Consider the following 18,845-nt stretch of genomic DNA (forward strand, 5'->3'; position numbering starts at 1 on the left):
ACACACATACGCACACGCACACACACACACACACACACACAGTGGTCCCTCTACTCACAAAAGTCTCTACTCATGAAAGATTCAGGTTACAAAAAGCCTCCTCAGAAAATATTTGTCTCTAGTTCCAATAGAAATTCAGGATACGAAAGGGAAAAAAATGACGCTGGATTCAACCGAATGTAAACATCCTGCACTTATTTTGAAAGCAGAGCGATAGAGCTGCTCTCCCATTGGCCACTGCTGTAGCACTTTCCTGGCATTCCATTGGCTAACAGAGATGTCAATCTTTAGCCATGACGCACGTCTGTCTCTTGGTATGTGTGGCACAATAGAGCAGCTCTACCTTCTGGCTAGCATGTAGCATCTTCCTGGCATCACATCCCTCTATCAGCTCGGCGCGATGTCAATTTTTTTGTGGGGGATGTCCATCTTTACCCATGACGCACTTTGTTTATGGTGAAATCCATTGTCATACTCCCCCGCACACTCAACTTTGTGGATTTATTTTTTTCATTGTGGGCCTCAAGAAATTGATGCCCATTGACATCATGATGCTGCCATGTGGCCTCAGGCTGTTGCCGCTCAACTTGAGAGGTTCTAAGTGGCGGTTGAACCTGAAGTTCAGGAAATTGTTTCGCTAGGAAAGGCTCAGGAGGGCATCGACGAGTTGGTTCACCATGACGATCTTTCAAAGAAGAAACAAGGACATCGACGAGTTGGTTGATCCATGAGGATCCCACAAGGGGGGGGGGTTGCAGGTTGGGGGGCTTGGAACGGATTAGGCTATTTACATGTAAAATGCGTGATAGAAGTTTTAATTTCGTAAGTAGAGGCACCTGTGTGTGTGTGTTTGTGTGTATAAATATTTTGTGTGCCAGTAATGAGCAGTGATGAAAGTCCTCTGGATTTTCCCGGAATTCCGGATTTTCAAATTTTCATGAAAATTCGTCCGGAAAATTGAGGAAAAATTGCCTAAAATTAATCCGGATATTAGTTGACAACATTGAACGAACACTCATTTGAGTTAGTTGTTTTGCTTTCACGAGCGTAGCCATGTTGAGGCACTAACACTAGTAACAGTAACACCCTTCCCGGCGTTAATTACGGCGAGAACGGAAGCCACAAAGTGTGCATGTGTGCACACAAAAGGCGGATTAATTATTAAATGTCAAGTATTTCAATAGCGTTTTGTGTAAACTAATTCATTCGTGATCGGCCAGGTACGGCCCCAGTGCAATGTTCAAACAGGTAGACAGGCAAGCTGACATACCTGCATTTGACGCGAGTGTTAGGAACACGTTCAAGTGGTCATGGCTTGAGGAAAATGACTTGAACGGAGATTTTTTTTTTTTGTCCAACTACATTAGAAAAGTCGACAAACCTGGTAAGTCAGTTTTATATATATATCAAAATATTAAAGGCAATTCATTATACTTTTAGTATTACTAGATCTATATCTAAGATAGTGAGCAATCTGGTCAAGTGTATCAGTACAACGCAATGTAACAAGTTTGAGACTTAAACGTTAATGGTAATTACTACAGATCAACTTATTTAACATGTTTTGGTGTACGGTGTGGAAATTGTAGAATATATTTTCATGCATATTCTTTATCTAAACTATAATATGTATAATGTAGGGAAGAGGACAATTTTAATGTCTTTTACTGAATAGTTCACTTAATTCATTTGTCTTGAGATAAGATGGCATGTTTTAATGACATGTCATTTTGTGCTATCCAGTGATAGTGGGGTTGGGGGCAAAAAACCCTGGGCTTGGCCCTTGCGGAACTTCTGCCTAATTTTTTTGGGTCAGGACTTAGAAATTTTACTTTCAATTTTTGTCTGAATTTGGTTCACAGATATCGGCAGATATATACCTCAATATAAACCTCATTTGCATAAGCCTCTCTGAACTAATCGGTGCAACATAAACTCATTCCACGTGGGCCACAGGAACCTGCTACTTCCAGGAACTCCTCCAATCAGGAACTCAAAGTTCCTGGGTTGATGATAGAAAACCCCCTATGGACACTCTGGATTTCAAGCCACATTTTCCGTACTCCGTGTTGAGTTTGGTGACGATAGTTGACAGTTCGATACCATCATCTCAAAATGCTCTGTCCAAGTTCTATCCTCACCGTCTGTACTGTCTTGCAGGCAGTCCTAAAGGAGCATGCTAATGATGATCCAAAACAATCCTACACCGGAAAACCCATTGTCAGATGGCCAAAGAGGGTAAGTATTAGTTCATCTCCGACACTCTGCGTCCACTTTTCTCTTTTTGGATAAAGACATTTTGATGATGAGTGTGTCAGGGCCAAAATTAAAGGAGAATAAATTCCAAGAATAGGACAAAATGCCAAATACAGAGCCAGAAGCCGTGTTGCTGCTATCTGCTGTTAATTCTGTGGCATTGTAGTGTGACAAGTTGTCTCCTCTGACTAAGACAATGTAGAAAATTCCAAGCTGCAGCTTTAAAAAAAATGGCAAAAATTACATTGTAATCTGTTTATCCCGCTCTCGGTATAAATTCAAAAACAAAATTTAAGACATAACACTGAATGTCAAACGATCTGCATTTGTGACTAACATTCACAAGTGACCAATTCCCATTCTTGGGTTGGAAAAAAAAAAAATCTTCCATTCAGCTCACTCATACATCATGGTATATGTACGAGTATACACATACATAAGTGTTTTAAAAATCACTTACAGATCTTCCTCTGTCATTTTTGGTCTAACACACCTTTTATCAGCAATGAAATAAAACTACCAAGGTATTCCCAAGAGAAATGTGCTTCCCAATTTCAGAAAGCTTGGTTTCAGTGGCGGGTCATGGATCTTGCAGCAGGGTAATGACCCAAAACAGCTAAAAACACCAAAGAATGGCTAAGAACAAAATATTGGACTTTTCTGAAGTGGCTTTCAGTGAGTCCTGATCTAAATCTGATTAAACATCTGTGGAAGGAGCTCAAACATGCTGTCTGGAGAAATAAACTTTCAAAACTGAGAAGACTGGAGTGCTTTGTGCCAAAGCTGGCAAAAATACAGACTGAGAAGTGCAAAAAATAAGTGCAAAAATGACGGCAGTCATTGCCTCAAAATGTTAAGGGTACAATTTTGTCCAAGCCTGTTTTTTGAATTTTTCCAAAATAATTCTTTTGAACCAGAATTCAAAAGCATTGCTTGATTTTCATTGGTTTGTTTGCTTTCCATTTGTTTCTTTTCATTATATATAGTATATATATCTATATACTTTTTTTTTTAAATCAAACACTATTGTCAACTTCAACTTATTTCTGTGGTCAGTGTGGGGTTTTCACTGATAGTGAGGTACGAACAATTGTATTGTATTTTACTGTTTTAAGAACAGCATTGCTATTCGGACATTAACCTCTGGTCCACATACTGGCCGCATCCCAAAATGATAATTTTGTCCCATTAATCACTGCAAAATGTTGCATATGTACATTGGCAAACTCTACATTTATACATTGGTAAACTCATTGAATTTTTGAATTAACTTTTCTCCCAAAAAAGTAATGCGATTAATTTTTTCCCCCCTCTCCCAGCCCTTGAACTATCAGTCACTACCAGCACCAACTCCTCTTCATCCTAAACTGGTTGCTGCTCCTGTCATGCCACGACCACAGAAGCCTTCCTCTTCCATGTCTGTCCTGAGGCGACGCAGGGTCAGGTAATATATTGTGACAATTTATGGAGGCAGTTTGATTGAAGGGAACATTAGCGATAGTGATAATCAATAAAAAAAAAATGTCGTAATTTTGGGCCTACAAATTGTGGAAACTCAAAAAATTACATTTGTAAAAGTACCAGTTTCTGATGCAACTAGGGAAAGGTATGGAATTCGATCAAATAAATATGCAGGTCTTAACGAATGGAAAATGTAAACTTTTGTGTCGAAAAATATTCTTTTCATGACAGTTAAAACAGCTCTATTTTCTAAATTGCCCCCCCCCCCATTTTTTTAAGGCACTTGGAAGAGCAACTACAATGTTTACGAGAGAGCACATAGTATCACACGATGGTCTTAGGGAATACTAGATTCTGTTTGACTCGGAAAATTCACGCCTTGTACATGATGAGCTGTCCACCCATTAAGCATCTCAAGTTCTTAAATTGTTTCAAATTAATGTGCAGCACTCTTAACCATTATATCATCAAACATAGGAACCTGTATACAGTATGACCTTTCACTTTCACGGCCCCACATATTTGCAATTTTGCTGTCAAAGTCACCCCCAATAAGTTTCTTTCGGCTTCTCCCTTTCAAGGTCAATATTCTTCCATATTTTCCTGACAATAAGTGTTAAATTTTCTCCCAACTAGTTTGGGCACCTTATAATTTGTGCTTTGTGTGCACACCAAGTTCCAAAATGTGTAAATGTTGTTGTGTGACTACTCCAATGAAGTACAACCTAATACATGCACATCACATTGTTAGCATCCATGCTAGAGTGTGCTTCAGTGTTAATGCAAGTGTTTTGGCAAAATCGTTTTTCTGAGACCATAAGCAAGGAGACAATCTTGTCTTTGTGGATTTTTATTACAAAAAGAAAGGAAAATCTTTTCAAAGACAAAAGGTCCAAGTCTTATGACTCGTCACCCCTTATGAAGATCAGACTAAAAGTCACTTTGTTATATTGAAGTGAGAGGGACAGAGGAAGACAAAACAAGTCAGTTATCTATGTCGAGTTGTATACACATGGAACTTTATGGAACATCATCAGATAAAGAAAAGCCTGACCGGGAGAACCAGAACCCACACTAGGACAAAACCTGGGAAACTTGAAGGGAAAAACTCATAGAACTAATATTCGGAATATAAGTTAAGCATAAATAAGCCAAGACCCACAGTCTCTGTAGTGTTGGATGAAGTTGCTTCCTGACATCACAGAGCAGATTAGTTATCGTTGTGGAATACCTGATCATGTTATTCTTGCAAAGGTGTGTTCATCGGCAAGCCTGGAGAATGCAGTCCAACATTTGGAGGGCCTGCAAACAGGATGTCAAAAGGGGACAGATTGTGCCGAGGATGCATGCACATCCTCATATGCCGTGCCTTGTGAAAGTATTTGGCCCGCTTGAACTTTGCAACCTTTCACCTCATTTCAGGCTTCAAAAATAAAGATATAAAAAATCAAAAGTCAAAAATCAACAACAAGTGGGACACATTCATGAAGTGGAACGAAATTTATTGGATATTTTATACTTTTTTAACAAATAAAAAAACTGAATAGTGCAATATTATTCGGCCCCTTTAATTTCAATGCAGCAAACTCACTCCAGACGTTCAGTGAGGATCTCTAAATTATCCAATATTAACTGATAAATAGAATCCACCTGTGTGTAATCAAGTCTCCGGATAAATGCACCTGCTCTGTGATAGTCTCAGGGTTCTCTTTAAAGTGCAAAGAGCATCGTGAAGACCAAGGAACACACCAGGCAGGTCCGAGATACTGTTGTGGAGAAGTTTAAAGTCAGATTTGGATACAAAGAGATTTCCCAAGCTTTAAACATCTCAAGGAGCATTATGCAAGCAATCATATTTAAATTCAAAGAGTATCAGACCACTGCAAATCTACCAAGACCCGGCCGTCCCTCTAAACTTTCACCTCGAACAAGGAGAAGACTGATGAGAGATGCAGCCAAGAGGCCCATGATCACTCTGGATGAACTGCAGAAATCTACAGCTGAGGTGTAAGAATCTGTCCTTAGGACAACAATTAGTCGTACACTGCACAAATCTGACCTTTATGGAAGAATGGCAGGAAGAAAGCCATTTCTCAAAGATATCCATAAAAAGTCTCGTTTAAAGTTTGCCACAAGCCACCTGGGAGACGCACCAAACGTGGAAGAAGGTGCTCTGGTCAGATGAAACCAAAATCGAACTTTTTGGTCACAATGCAAAATTTGGCGTAAAAGCAACACAGCTCATCACCCTGAACACACCATCCCCACTGTCAAACATGGTGGTGGCAGCCTCATGGTTCGGGCCTGCTTTTCTTCAGCATTGACAGGGAAGATGGTTAATATTGATGGGAAAATGAATGAAGCCAAATGCCGGACCATTCTAGAAGAAAACCTTTTTGGAGTCTGCAAAAGACCTGAGACTGGGACGGAGATTTATCTTCCAACAGGACAATGATCAAAATATAAAGCCAAATCTTTAATGGAATGGTTTACAAATAAACATACCCAGGTGTTAGAATGGCCAAGTCAAAGTCCAGACCTGAATCCAATCAAGAATCTGGGCACATCTGAAGACCTGTTCACAAACGCTCTCCATCCGATCATTAAAACACCATGAGATGATGAAACTGTCCAGTGAACTTTTTCTGGTTCATTTTATGATGGATAAATTGCAGATGCAAAAAGAGATGAGCCAAAGACCACAAGTGTGGAAATGAGGCGGGGGCAGGAGTCAAAAGAAGACACCCGAAAGAAAAAATAATTTAATCCTTTATTATTCATTATTTACGGCTCGGTTCAAAATGGTCTACGTAGCGGCACCTGTCGGGGGCCAGGTGGTTGGGGACCATTGCATAAACAGATTCTGAAAACATATTGTCGGATCTGATATTGGTTTCCATTCAGTTGCACGCTGACATTGATTAAACAAATGGGTGTACATCCTGCTGTTTTTCTACAGGTTTTTTTTTCCAAAATAATGTATGGTGCTGAACAGACAAACATCAGAGGCAGATGACTGCGCTGGTGAAGTGAGACAGATGCTGCACAAAAATCTTTGTCAAAAGTAAAAGGTCACTGATACTCAGGGAGTAATTTCAGTCTCTGTAAAATGTTTCCTCCAAATATCAGTCTGGTTTTTCATGCACGTGTCGTATAATGCAGTTTGTGGCTGCTCGTTGCATCAGAAACATGAGAAATGCACTGAGCCACCAATCTTGTCAGATAGATAGCGCTAACTGCACCTCTGATTTCCCAATGATAAATGTATTGCGGGTTGTCGCAGACTGAAACTAACAAATGATAAATCAACATTATCTACCCGATGCATGATTTTAATACTGTTGGCAGTGAAGCCCAACTTTATCATAAGATCCTTTCCCAACAGATGTGGGAGACACCACAAACGGATAGCGATAGCGCCACTGACACCTAAAACATGAAATTTAGTATGTTGTTCACCCAAAAAAATCAGATGGAATGGACTCATCTGTTTGTTCACAGCATGTCACAATGTTGCATATAATTATATATATAATATATAATATATAATTTTTTTTCCATCTGCCGCCACGAAAAATCGCTCAAGGGCTTTAGGTTTAAGAAGAAGACGGAAGTGACGTATTTTGCAGACAGCTACAACGGCAGAGTCAAGTATCTTTTCCTCTTCTACCAATGAGAAATTACCTGTTTTTTCTGCGTGTTAGCCAAAATGGTGACTCGTTGTGTTGTTGGATTTTACTCAAATACACGGGAAGATGGATTCACTCTTCACATGCTTCCACAACACCCGATTCGTCGTGTAAAATGGATTGCACAGGTGCAAAGGAAAAGAGCTTTGTGGGTTCCAAATGACAGGCAGGTGTATATAGGGCTATTAAAAAAAAAAAACAATAGTTGTGGGGGGTCTAATTTGTCTCAGAGTTTATAGCATATGTTACCCCTGAATTTAGAATAAATCCCCTTGGTCAAACCAGAAAAATATAACAAGGCACTTGTATTGCGTTTAAGATAATTTAATCACACACAATACAATACAAAACAAAACAATAACAAAATAGAATTACAAAGAAAGTTTAGTAACGTGTAACGCGAGCTAACTAGCCAAGCAACATATCGTCACAATAGTCGAATCCAATGTTCCAAATAGACGGGGGTTCTCAATGTTCCCTCTAAGCTGCGCCCCTGCGCAATTGTGCACTTGGAGCGCACATTCAGCGCACATTTTTTTTTAATTATTATTATTATTATTTTTTTTTTTTACCAAGGCAGCACGCGGTCTCTAACAAGCTGCTGCTTGCCCACACCATGTCACATACTCTACTTCCTTGTTTACCTAACACCACCCACCTCCGGCTCTTAAAGGGGGGTACACTTATAATTACAAACACCGTCCACCCACACAGTCTGGGCAACTAAGAGGAAAGATGAGTTATACATGCTGCTTACGTTTACTCTCGATAATAATGGTAAAAGTGGGAAAAAAAGAAATGCTGTTGCTTTAATGAATGTCGTAGTATGTGAATAATAATAATAATGAAGAAAAAGTAAAAAATGTCTGATCTGAAGCCAAAGTAAAATGTACAGGACGAGATAGTGTATAATATTAAAATTCCACCTTGGTGCAGCCTGATAGAGGATGAAAGCACAGACAATACAGTGCACAAAAAGTGAATTCTGTATTTTAAAAATAGGAGACATCATAACATTAACCTTAAAACTGTTCGGTAGCATCATTCAGTGTTCAACATGCATTGCTTAAGATATTCTGCAAGCAATAATTCAGTTTTAAACCAAGATATCTTTGTAAGTTAAAAATAAATGAAGCAAAGTTGGAAGCGAGATTTCATATTTAGAGATTATAGTTGGCTTGGTTTGGTTAGCAATATATTTTTTTGTTTGACATTTTCATTGCAAATTTGCAAAAGCACAAAATTGTTCTTAAAATTTTCTGGTGGTAATGTAAATGCTGTAATCTGAATCTTTTAATGAGGCATTTAACTTAAATGGATAACACCGATCTGACCACAGTGCATACGCTTGAAGTTGCTCAGAGTGGTCAAAGGGAGCGCTCACGGGCTTAGGTTGTTTGCTCAGACATGTCAAAAATTAGGGAGAATGTTGTTCTCAATGTGTAGATGCGCATGGGCTGCCGTTTGCGGTGGCGTGGGCCGCCGTTTCCCCCGACGTGGAGATGGGTCAGGCAGGGAGGCAGGCGGCTGCGTGCGGTCGCACCGGTGGGAGGGAGGAGAAAGGAGCCCCCCCACACGCCACCGATGTATGGGTATTTACTTTGCCCGCCATGGATCCTGAGTACGCTACACACACAAGACTTGTAAAAGGGTTAGGAAATCAAACAATAATGCCCCAGTCATTTTGAATATTTCATTGGTTTCCTTGTCGTCCTCGTCTGTCTGTCGGGGAGTCTGTTGTTAGTTAGAAATAAGCCGCATATTGTCTAATTATGCCTCGAAACAATATGGTAAAATGGCCCTGGTCGCTTCACTCGCTTCTGAGATGTTCTCTTCCTCAAAAAGAGCTTCAGTCTCAGAAGGGGCATCAGAAAAATCTGAAAATCGCTCTTGTTCATCTGCCATTGCATTTGGCGCAGTGTGGGTTCAGTGGCGACTGCCCCAGTGTGTTGCCTGCATGAAATGTCACATGACATCACAGACAATATGGCCGCCACTGGGATGTCGACTCGTACTTTCACAACTTGGCGCTTTAATAAAACACTCCTACCTCACTTTTTTGGACTATTAGCATCAAAGTGATTAATATTATATGTAGTTTATTATAACAATACGTATTTTAAAATGTATATTTTGGTGTCAGTTGCACTTTAAATGGCACATCTGGCTGAAAGCCACGTAATGCACATGAAACAGGGTGCATAAATTTATCTTGTGAAACCTCCATTTCCACACACTGAGAAGCAACATTGGGTTGGAGAAGGAGCAACTGGCTCGGAAGCCATTATCACAGAAGTTGAAGCTCCCGAATAAACAAGGAAAGTAATGAGTGTATTATTTACCAAACACTCAACTGTGGAAAAGTTCATGTATGCGGCAGTTTTCAAAAGCGTGTGAATGACTGGTGATTGGGTAAATGTCTGGTGATTGGGCCACAATTTCCAACCAGCAATCTTATCTTGAATATCAGCATGCAGTATATCAGCAGGAAGTGTATCTTCATTGCATAGCTTTGAGTGTTGGATGCAGGTATGTTTGTATTTCAATAGTCAGCTGCACTGCTTTGGGGCCCATCAGGAATCAGTCAGACGTGACACCGTGTGAGCTCAGCCTCACTGTGAGAAGAAGGGTGCTTCTCACAGTGAGCAATCCCGTCTTTACGCCTTTTCGGGCAGTCTTTTTGCCAATGTGCCTTTTCTCCACATTGGTGGCAAGTGTCATCATCAGATCCCCAGTTGACATTGTTGCAGCCTCATCCACCCCCTCCACATTTCATTCCTAGGCTTTAAAATTGTCCTTGAGGAAGTACAGCCATCGCTAGATCAGCAATGCCTTTGCCAAATCTTCTTTTTTTTCCCTCTGGTTGCAGTCTCAGTGTTTTCAATGTCGCATAATTTCTGCCAGGCATTGTTTTTTTTAATTCAATCTGAAAAAAATTTAAAAACTCCTCTGACTGAACCCATGTTAACCCCTCCAGTGTTTTCTTAAAGGGCAACTGACACCTAAAGCTCAGAATTTAGTTTTTAACCAAAAATAATCATCCGGAATGGACCCATCCATTTTTTTCACAGCAAGTCAGAATGTTGCCATATATCGTTATTTTCATCTCCCGCCTGAGAAAGTCTCTCGAGGATTTTGTGTTGAGGAAGAACCAGGAAGTGAGATATTTTACAGTAGTGGGGGTCGAGTGTTTATATTGACTTATACCTATTTTACCGGCGAGAAATGTCCTGTTTTTTTCAGCGTGTTAACCAAAATGCTGGCTTGTTGTATTGCTGGATTTTGCTCGAACACTCAGGAGGATGGATTCACTCTTCACACTTTTCCAAAACATCCCATTCTTCGTGGAAAATGAAATGCACAGGTACGAATGCCGAGAGCTTTATGGGTTCTAAATGACAGGTAGGTGTGTATATAGCTATTAAAAAGATAATAGTTGTGGGGGACTAAATTGTCTCACAGTTTCTAACATATGTTACGTGTGAATTTAGAATAAATCCCCTTGGTCAAACCGGCAAAATATAACAAAGCAATTGCGTTTAAGACAATTTAATCACACACAATATTATACATCACAAAAGAAGAACAAAATAGAAGTACAAAGACGGTTTAGTAGCGTGTAAGACAAGCTAACTAGCTACTCAGCATGCACATAAGCCGTACCACATAAAAAGCACCCTGTCTATGGAAGCGAGAATATATGACTTCGAACTGCACCTTATGGCAGTGAAAATCCAATACATAATGGAAAAAAAACTTTGAGAGCAAAATCCATAAATATGCCTGGCCACGAAAGGGCACACACTATAGTTTGAGCAAGATTAAGATATAGTATATATAAAACTAAGATAAACCATCTTGATCTGCAAGCTCCCAGGATTGTGCAGTTAGCAGACAAAAAAAAGTTTTGGGAAATAAATGTTCAAGTCAGTGATTGTTTAAAAATGTCATTCTTTTCTCCCTTTGTGCAGGTGTAAGCGCTGTGAGGCGTGTATGAGAGCTGAATGTGGTGATTGTAATTTCTGCCGAGACATGAAAAAGTTTGGAGGACCTGGAAAGCTTAAGCAAACCTGTGTGCTACGCCAATGTCTCTCAGTAAGTCACTGTCCTTTATTATATGGGCCATTAAGAGGGTTAAATTTTTATTTAAAAAAAAAAAAAAAAACACATCCAGCATTTATTTATTTAAAAAGGCTATTCACTTATCTCAGCACTAGATAATCTATTTACTTAGTTATGGAAAAAATTACAAACCCAATTCCAATGAGGTTGGGACATTGTATGAAACAAAAAAAAAAAACAGAATACAATGATTTTCAAAAAATCTTCCACCTAATTTTAATTGAATACACTCCATTTACAGTGCTTCACAAATGAATGGGGGTTGCGTTGCGATGCTGGTTGGGGGGGGGACCCTGAAGAACATGGTTAACATTATTACATTTGTTCTTGTAAAATGATCAGTATCTCTTTCTTTTGAAGTTTCTTCAATGTCTATAAGGATTAGAATAGATCAGATACGGCTATTATACGGCCTGCTAGACACATCCAACCCAATGGATGACCCTGTTCGGCCCGTGTAAGGGCCAATCATGAATTAGAAAATGCATCCATCCACTCATTTTCCACCGCTTCTCCGAGTCGAGTCGCGGGGGAAGTAGGTCCAGCAGGGATACCCAGACTTCCCTTTCCCCAGCCACTTCTTCCAGTTCTTCCCAAGGTGTCCCGAGGCGTTCCCAGGCCACCCGAGAGACATAGTCTCTCTAGCGTGTCCTGCCACATCGGACTGGCACCTTCCCCCACCATCAGAGCTAACTCATCACCAGGTGGTGATCAGTTGACATACCCTCTCTTCAGCCAAGCATCCCAAGAGATGCGGTCGCAAGTCCGATGACATTACAACAAAGTCAATCATCCAACTGTGACCCAGGGTGTCCTGGTGCCAAATGCACATGTGGACACCCTTATGCCTGAACATAGTGTTCGTTATGGACAATCCGTGATGAGCACAGAAGTCCATTAACAGAATACTTCTCGGGTTCTGATCGGGGAGCTGTTCTTTCCAATCACTCCCTTCCAAGTCTCACGGTCATTGCCCACGTGGGCATTGAAGTCCCCTAGCAGAATGATGGAGTCCCCAGGGTGGGTTACTCTGAACTGCTGTTTGGTGCGTAGGTACAAACAACCGTCAGGACCCATCCACCGACCTGAAGGCGGAGGGAGGCTACCCTTTCACAAACCAGGGTAAACCCCAACATACAGGCCCCAACCGGGGAGCAACAAGTATACCCACACTTGCTCAGCGCCTCTCACAGCAGGCAACTCCAGAGTGGAACAGAGACCAACCCCTCTCAAGAGGTGTGGTACCCACAGGCCAAGCGGTGCGTAGAGGCGAGTCCAACTATATCTAGTTGGAACTTCTCAACCTCATGCATCAACTCGGGCTCCTTCCCTCCCAAAGAGGTGAGATTCCATATCCGTAGATCTAGTTTCTGTAGCCAGGGATTGGCCTGCTAAGGTCCCTGCCTTTGGCCAACGCCCAGCTCACATTGCACCCAACCCCTCTGGCCCTTCTCACAGGTGATGAGCCCATGGGAAGGGGAACCCATGTTACCCTTTCGGGCTGAGCCCAGCCGAGCCCAATGGGTGTAGGCCTGGCCACCAGGTGCTTGCCTTCGAGCTCCACCTCCAGCCCTGACTCCAGAGGGAGGCCCTGGTGTTCCGCGTCCAGGTAAGAGAAACCGAAATCCAATATTTAGATTTTTCATAGGGGTTTGGAGTAATATTTTGTCTGGTCCCTCACCTTGGACTTTTTTTGCCGCGGGTGACCCTGCCATGGGCATGAAGCCCCAGAAAATTTAGCTCCCATGATCATCAGGACACACAAACCCCTCCAACATGGTATAAGGTGATGACTCGAGGAGGGGAAATAGAAAATAACTGTAAAAAATGTACATCGTGCATGAAACAAACACAACTGTGTTGCTTTTATTCTGAAAAGGGATATGTTTGAATTTACTTCCGTGTGGACGCATGAGCCGAAAGTGTAGTTAATAGCAACAGATAATGTGAGCGAGGTTATCCTCAAGATGTCAGCGCACAGCAAGGAAGGAAAAATTGATAATACTGTTTTCAACAAGGTATGGACTCCCGAGTACTTCCTTACAGAAGTCAAAGGTAAAGCTGTGTGCTTAATTTGTGGTACACAAGTCACTGTGATGCGTTGTGAACAAAAACTGTGAAGCCAACAAGGATTTTTACAAAACGATGTGCATCCAGCGATGCAGCCAAGTTATGCTGTTTTTCACAAAATTCGGCAAAAAAAGTAGGGCTTTTTCTGACGGAGAGTATACTTTGACTATTTTTCTCTGGCGTTTAATGAGAGCTGCAATGTATGTCACACTGCTCAGCTGCCCCTCTTACATGGGATAACTGCAGACTCTCAAATCACAGAGGAGCTAGCAGCCATGCGATCAATGAAATGGAGCCACCACTGGGAGTGACTTGTTCAGAGGTAACTGCATGTTTTGACAAGATGGCAGGTGTGATAACGAAGGGTTTTCCAAATCTCCCAGGGAAAAGTGTCGGACTTCTGAAGAGAATGCAGGCTAACGTGACAGAAATGAACCCTGTGCAGAAATTAACATTATTTTGGCCGGGAACTCTGCCAGCTCGTCCTAGAAGACTTTGACAATATGTACTGCCATGTCGAACAGGCATCTCCCCACACCATTGGAGAAACTCATCACTGGGTGGTGATCAGTCGACAGCTCTGCCCCTCTCTTCACCCAAGTGTCAAAGACATGCAGCCACAAATCCGATGACACGACCACAAAGTCGATCATCGAACTGCGACCTAGGGTGTCCTGGTGCTCAGTGCACACATGGACACCCTTATGCCTCAACATGGTGTTTGTTATGGACAATCCATGATGAGCACAGAAGTCCAGTAACAGAACACCACTCAGGTTCTGATTGGTGGGGTGGTTCTTCCCAATCACACCATTCCAGGTCTCACTGTCATTGCCCACGTGGGCAGCAGAATGTTGGAGTCCCCACAGGGACTCCAAAAAGGATGGGTACTCTGAATTGTTGTTTGGTGCATAGGCACAAATAACACTCAGGACCCCCACACCCTCCCAGCTGAAGGCGGTGGGAGGCTCCCCTCTCATCCATCGGGGTGAACCCCAATGGACATGCGCCGAGCCGCCGGGCAATAAAGTATACCTACAGCTGCTCAGCGCCTCTCATCGTGGGCAACTCCAGAGAGGCACTCACATTGGAAAAATGTACGGGAGTGGTCAGTCATACCCGCAGACATAAAGTTACAGGTGGGATCCAGTGTGTTTGGAATAGCTCGGGCTCCTTCCTTGCCAGAGAGGTGACATTCCTTGTTTCTTGAGCTAGTTTCTGTAGCCGGCAGGGTTCGCACGCGGCCCTAAAAGTCCCTAAAAACCACTAAATTTTCGAAGGTGCATTTAGGGGCCCCTAAAATTCCTAAAAATCAGCAAAAACCGGTCAAGCCCCTAAAAGGGCCTTAAATTAAAAAAAAAAAAATCAAAGGGAGGACCTCAACCGCCAAAATTCCCCCTAAAAAAAAATTAGTCTTTATTTTAAAAAAAATTGCGATCCGTCTGCCGTCCAAAACAGCCGGAAATTATCAACGGAAGTCACCGTGTTCACAACTAGTCGCCATCTTGTCGTCGATATTCCATTGTTCGTTTCCGTGAGTAGGCATTTCACTTCGTCTTCATTTCGACGTAGTGTAGTTCTTTCATCGATCCAACTTGTATCATAGGGAAGTGCATTTTTCAAGATGTTTGGGTTGAAAGTAAGGAGTTTGGGAGCTGGGTTCGTCAAGATCCAGAAGATCGGCACATGTTTTACTGCCATCTGTGCAAGCAGAGTTACCAGCTTTGAAAGATGGGCGTCAAAGCGCTGGAGTCGCACCGGAAAAACAGGAGACACGCTTATTTGGCGAAGACTCTCTCATCTTCCGTTGGTATGAATCTGTTTCTAAAATATCAAGATAGTGAAGCATCAACTTCAGGCAGTGGTATTGGCAGTGCATGTGCACCTATAGTTGTCCAGTCATCGACTTCAACCAGCCAGAAGTCAGGCTTTATGAACGTAGTTCAATACACGAAGACAGACTCGTTAAAGGCAGAGTTCGTGTTTACTTTAAAAGTGATCTGCAGCCATTACAGTTACAAATCTTGTGAAAATAATTCGAAAGTGTTTGCAGTCATGTTTCCAGACAGTGACATTGCTAAAAACTACCACTGTGGGGAAAGGAAGACTTCGTACCTGGCTGCATTTGGCATCGCTGCCCATTTTTCATCTCTACTAAGGCAGAAAGTGAAGGCTGAATCAGAATATGTCCTACTCTTTGATGAGTCTCTAAATCATGAGATGCAAGAGAAGCAGCTGGACATTCATGTGCGATTGTGTATTGTTGACCGGGTCCGCACTTGCTACCTCATCTCTGAATTCCTGGGACATTCAGCAGCAACTGATCTTCAGGAGCGTCTGGACCCTGTCGTGTGACTTTGGTCACAAAAAGCTGCTCCAGCTCTCAGTGAAATGCCATCCATCCATTTTCTACCGGCTCTCCAGGACAGGTCGCAGGTAAAGTAGCTTTAGCAGGGATACCCAAACTTCCCTTTTCCCAGCTACTTCTTCCAGCTCTTCCGGAGGAATCCCAAGGCGTTCCCAGGCTAGTCAAGAGACAGAGTCTCTCTAGCGTGTCCTGGGTCATCCCCGGTGTCTCTTTCTGGTGCGACATGCCCAGAACACCTCACCAGGGAAGCGTCTGAGAGGCATCTGGATCAGATGCCCCAGCCACCTCATCTGACCTTGAGAAATTTTCATCTCCAATACTTACAAGTGGGAGAGGAATGCTGATTAAAATCTTAAGCATTCAAACGTTGTACTTTTGTAATATCATCAATGACATCTCATTTCAGTACCTCTGATTGCCGCTTGAGAACATCCAAGCCCCCTGTGTATAATAACAGATTTTACAGTTGAGTGCTGATTGGTGATCTCAAAATTTTTAGAGAGATATCAGAAAGAGTCATCATGAACTATTATTGTTTGGTTTTGCAATTTTTTCTTGTATGATTCAATTTTATACCAGGTGTCTCCTTTGCACTTCTGTGCTTGTCCTATCTCTGCTTACCAAAATGAATAATTGGATCTTGGTTTCCCTTGCCCGGACGCGGGTCACCGGGCCCCCTCTGGAGCCAGACCTGGAGTCTCACAATGTGCAAAACTGATAGAGACATACCCCAAGCAACTTGCAGCTGTAATTGCAGCAAAAGGTGGCACTACATTTTTGCAAGGTGGCCGCGTAATATTGCATGCTCCACTTTTGAGGTTTTTGTGAAAGTGTAAAATATCCAATACATTTCGTTCCACTTCACGATTGTGTCCCAGTTGTTGTTGATTCTTGACAAAAACTTAATTTTATATCTTTCTTTGAGGCCTGAAATGTGGCGAAAGGTTGAAAAATTCAAGGGGGCAGAATACTTTCACAAGGCACTGTACAGCTTCCTGATTGGCAGACACAGCAAGTGAGCCCAGGGACACCACCTCATCCACAGGTATCACAGCACTAGGGGTGACCCAAGGATGTGCCCTCTCTCTGGTGCCCTTCTTTCGTTAGTCCAGGGTTGGGCAGACTACATTCCCTGGACCACATCCGGCCCATTGACCATCTCAATCCGTTCCGCCTAAGATTGGTAGAGAACATTCTAAATCATGTCAACATCATGACTACACTCATTTGGCATTGTCTGTAATGTTGAGTGCTACCAGGCAGCGCAGTAAAGACAAGAATACAATGACTGCATTTTGGCTGTTCGGTGTATGTACTCAGCTGCGGCCCTGAACCCTTCTTTAACCAGGGGTTGTACAAAACAAATTTCAACACAAAGTTGAGCAGTGTTGAACAGCTTCTTCCCCAGAATAGACAGTCAGTGGCTACTATTGTGCCATTAACATGTCTCAGAATATCATAAATTATTGCTTCTGCACACTAGCATGTTCTTCAGCTATTATGACAATTTGCAAAAGCTGTCTAATTCCTAAAATTGGGAACGAAAGGGATTGGGAGGTGACCGTTGAGTCTACAATGCACAGTGACTGCAGAATATCATAATACTGTAAAGAAATGTACAATTTCATTATTAGCACATTTATTTTCCTTTGTAAAAGGTGTATTTGGTTGTTACTTTCATCCAACCATCCATTCATTTTTTACTGCTTCCCTGGGTTGGGTCGCAGAAGAAGTAGCTTCAGCAGGGATACCCAGACTTCCCTTTCCCAGTCACTTCTTCCAGCTCTTCCGGAGAGATACCGAGGCGTTCCCAGGCCAATCGAGAGACATAGTCTCTCCAGCGTGTCCTGGGTCGTCTCCGGGGTCTCTTTCTGGTGGGACATGCCCAGAGCACCTCACCAGGGAGTCGTCCAGGAGGCATCCGGATCAGATGTCCAAGCCACCTCATCTGGCTCCTCTCAATGCAGATGAGTAGCAGCTCGACTCTGAGCCCATCCCGGATGATCGAGCTTCTCACCCTATCGGTAGGGGAGATCCCGGAAACCCTGCAGAGGAAACTCATTTTGGCCACTGGTATCCGGGATCTTGTTCTTTCGGTCACGACCCGCAGCTCGTGCCCATAGGTGAGGGTAGGAACATAGATCGACTGGTAAATTGCGAGTGTCGCCTTTCGACTTAGCTCCTTCTTCACGACATCGGACCGATACAAAGTCCACATCACAGCAGATTCTGCACCAATCCATCTGTTGATGTCCCATTCCATTCTTCCCTCACTCGAGAACAAGACCCCAAAATACTTGAACTCCTCCACTTGGGGCAGGATCTCATCCCCGACCCGGAGAGGGCACACCACCCTTTTCCGGCTGAGAACCATGGTCTCTGGTTTGGAGGTGCTGATTCTCATCTAAGCCGCTTCACACTCTGCTGTGAACCGCTCCAGTGAGTGTCGGAGATCAAGGCTTGATGAAGCCAACAGAACCACATCATCTGCAAAGAGCAGAGATGCGATGCACTTTTTGGATGGTTTCTTGTGCTCGTTGAACTTCACGCTTTATTTAATTCTGCGACGGGACTCGGGATGCCGTCGCTGACGAATAAGCTAACTAGCCAAGGTTGTTGCCATATTTCAATATTTTCCGATACACTCACCATTATATGAAAGCTCCACGCTAATTAACACAAGTCTGGTGTTCGCAACGAGATTAGGTGTCAAGATTTTCAGTTGAGGTTTATAATTGACTACTGCAGAGGGTGTCTTTATATAAAAACGAAGATCCACCATCAACAAGTGGGTGTGAATGGACAATCAGGAAATGAAACCACTCAAACGATGTCTCAAAATAGTGAATAGAGGTTTGCTAACAAACAGCCACTTGTAG

At 42.5% G+C, this 18,845-nt stretch overlaps 1 protein-coding gene across 5 annotated transcripts in view; it reads left to right on the forward strand.

Annotated features, from left to right (window-relative positions):
- Positions 1–18,845, forward strand: part of kdm2aa (lysine (K)-specific demethylase 2Aa) — a 170,403-nt gene that overhangs the window by 61,525 nt on the left and 90,033 nt on the right. For all 5 annotated transcript variants that reach the window (XR_009796597.1, XM_061831211.1, XM_061831210.1 and 2 more), the window contains 3 exons: positions 2,161–2,238; positions 3,576–3,700; positions 11,378–11,501. Coding sequence is in view for 4 of the 5 variants with exons in the window: in XM_061831211.1 (XP_061687195.1) it covers positions 2,161–2,238; positions 3,576–3,700; positions 11,378–11,501 (327 nt within the window). In the remaining variant the exon portion in view is untranslated. The remainder of the gene's footprint in view (positions 1–2,160; positions 2,239–3,575; positions 3,701–11,377; positions 11,502–18,845) is intronic.

The sequence above is a fragment of the Syngnathoides biaculeatus genome, chromosome 9 (assembly GCF_019802595.1).
Source record: "Syngnathoides biaculeatus isolate LvHL_M chromosome 9, ASM1980259v1, whole genome shotgun sequence".
In the NCBI taxonomy this organism is placed as follows: domain Eukaryota; kingdom Metazoa; phylum Chordata; class Actinopteri; order Syngnathiformes; family Syngnathidae; genus Syngnathoides; species Syngnathoides biaculeatus.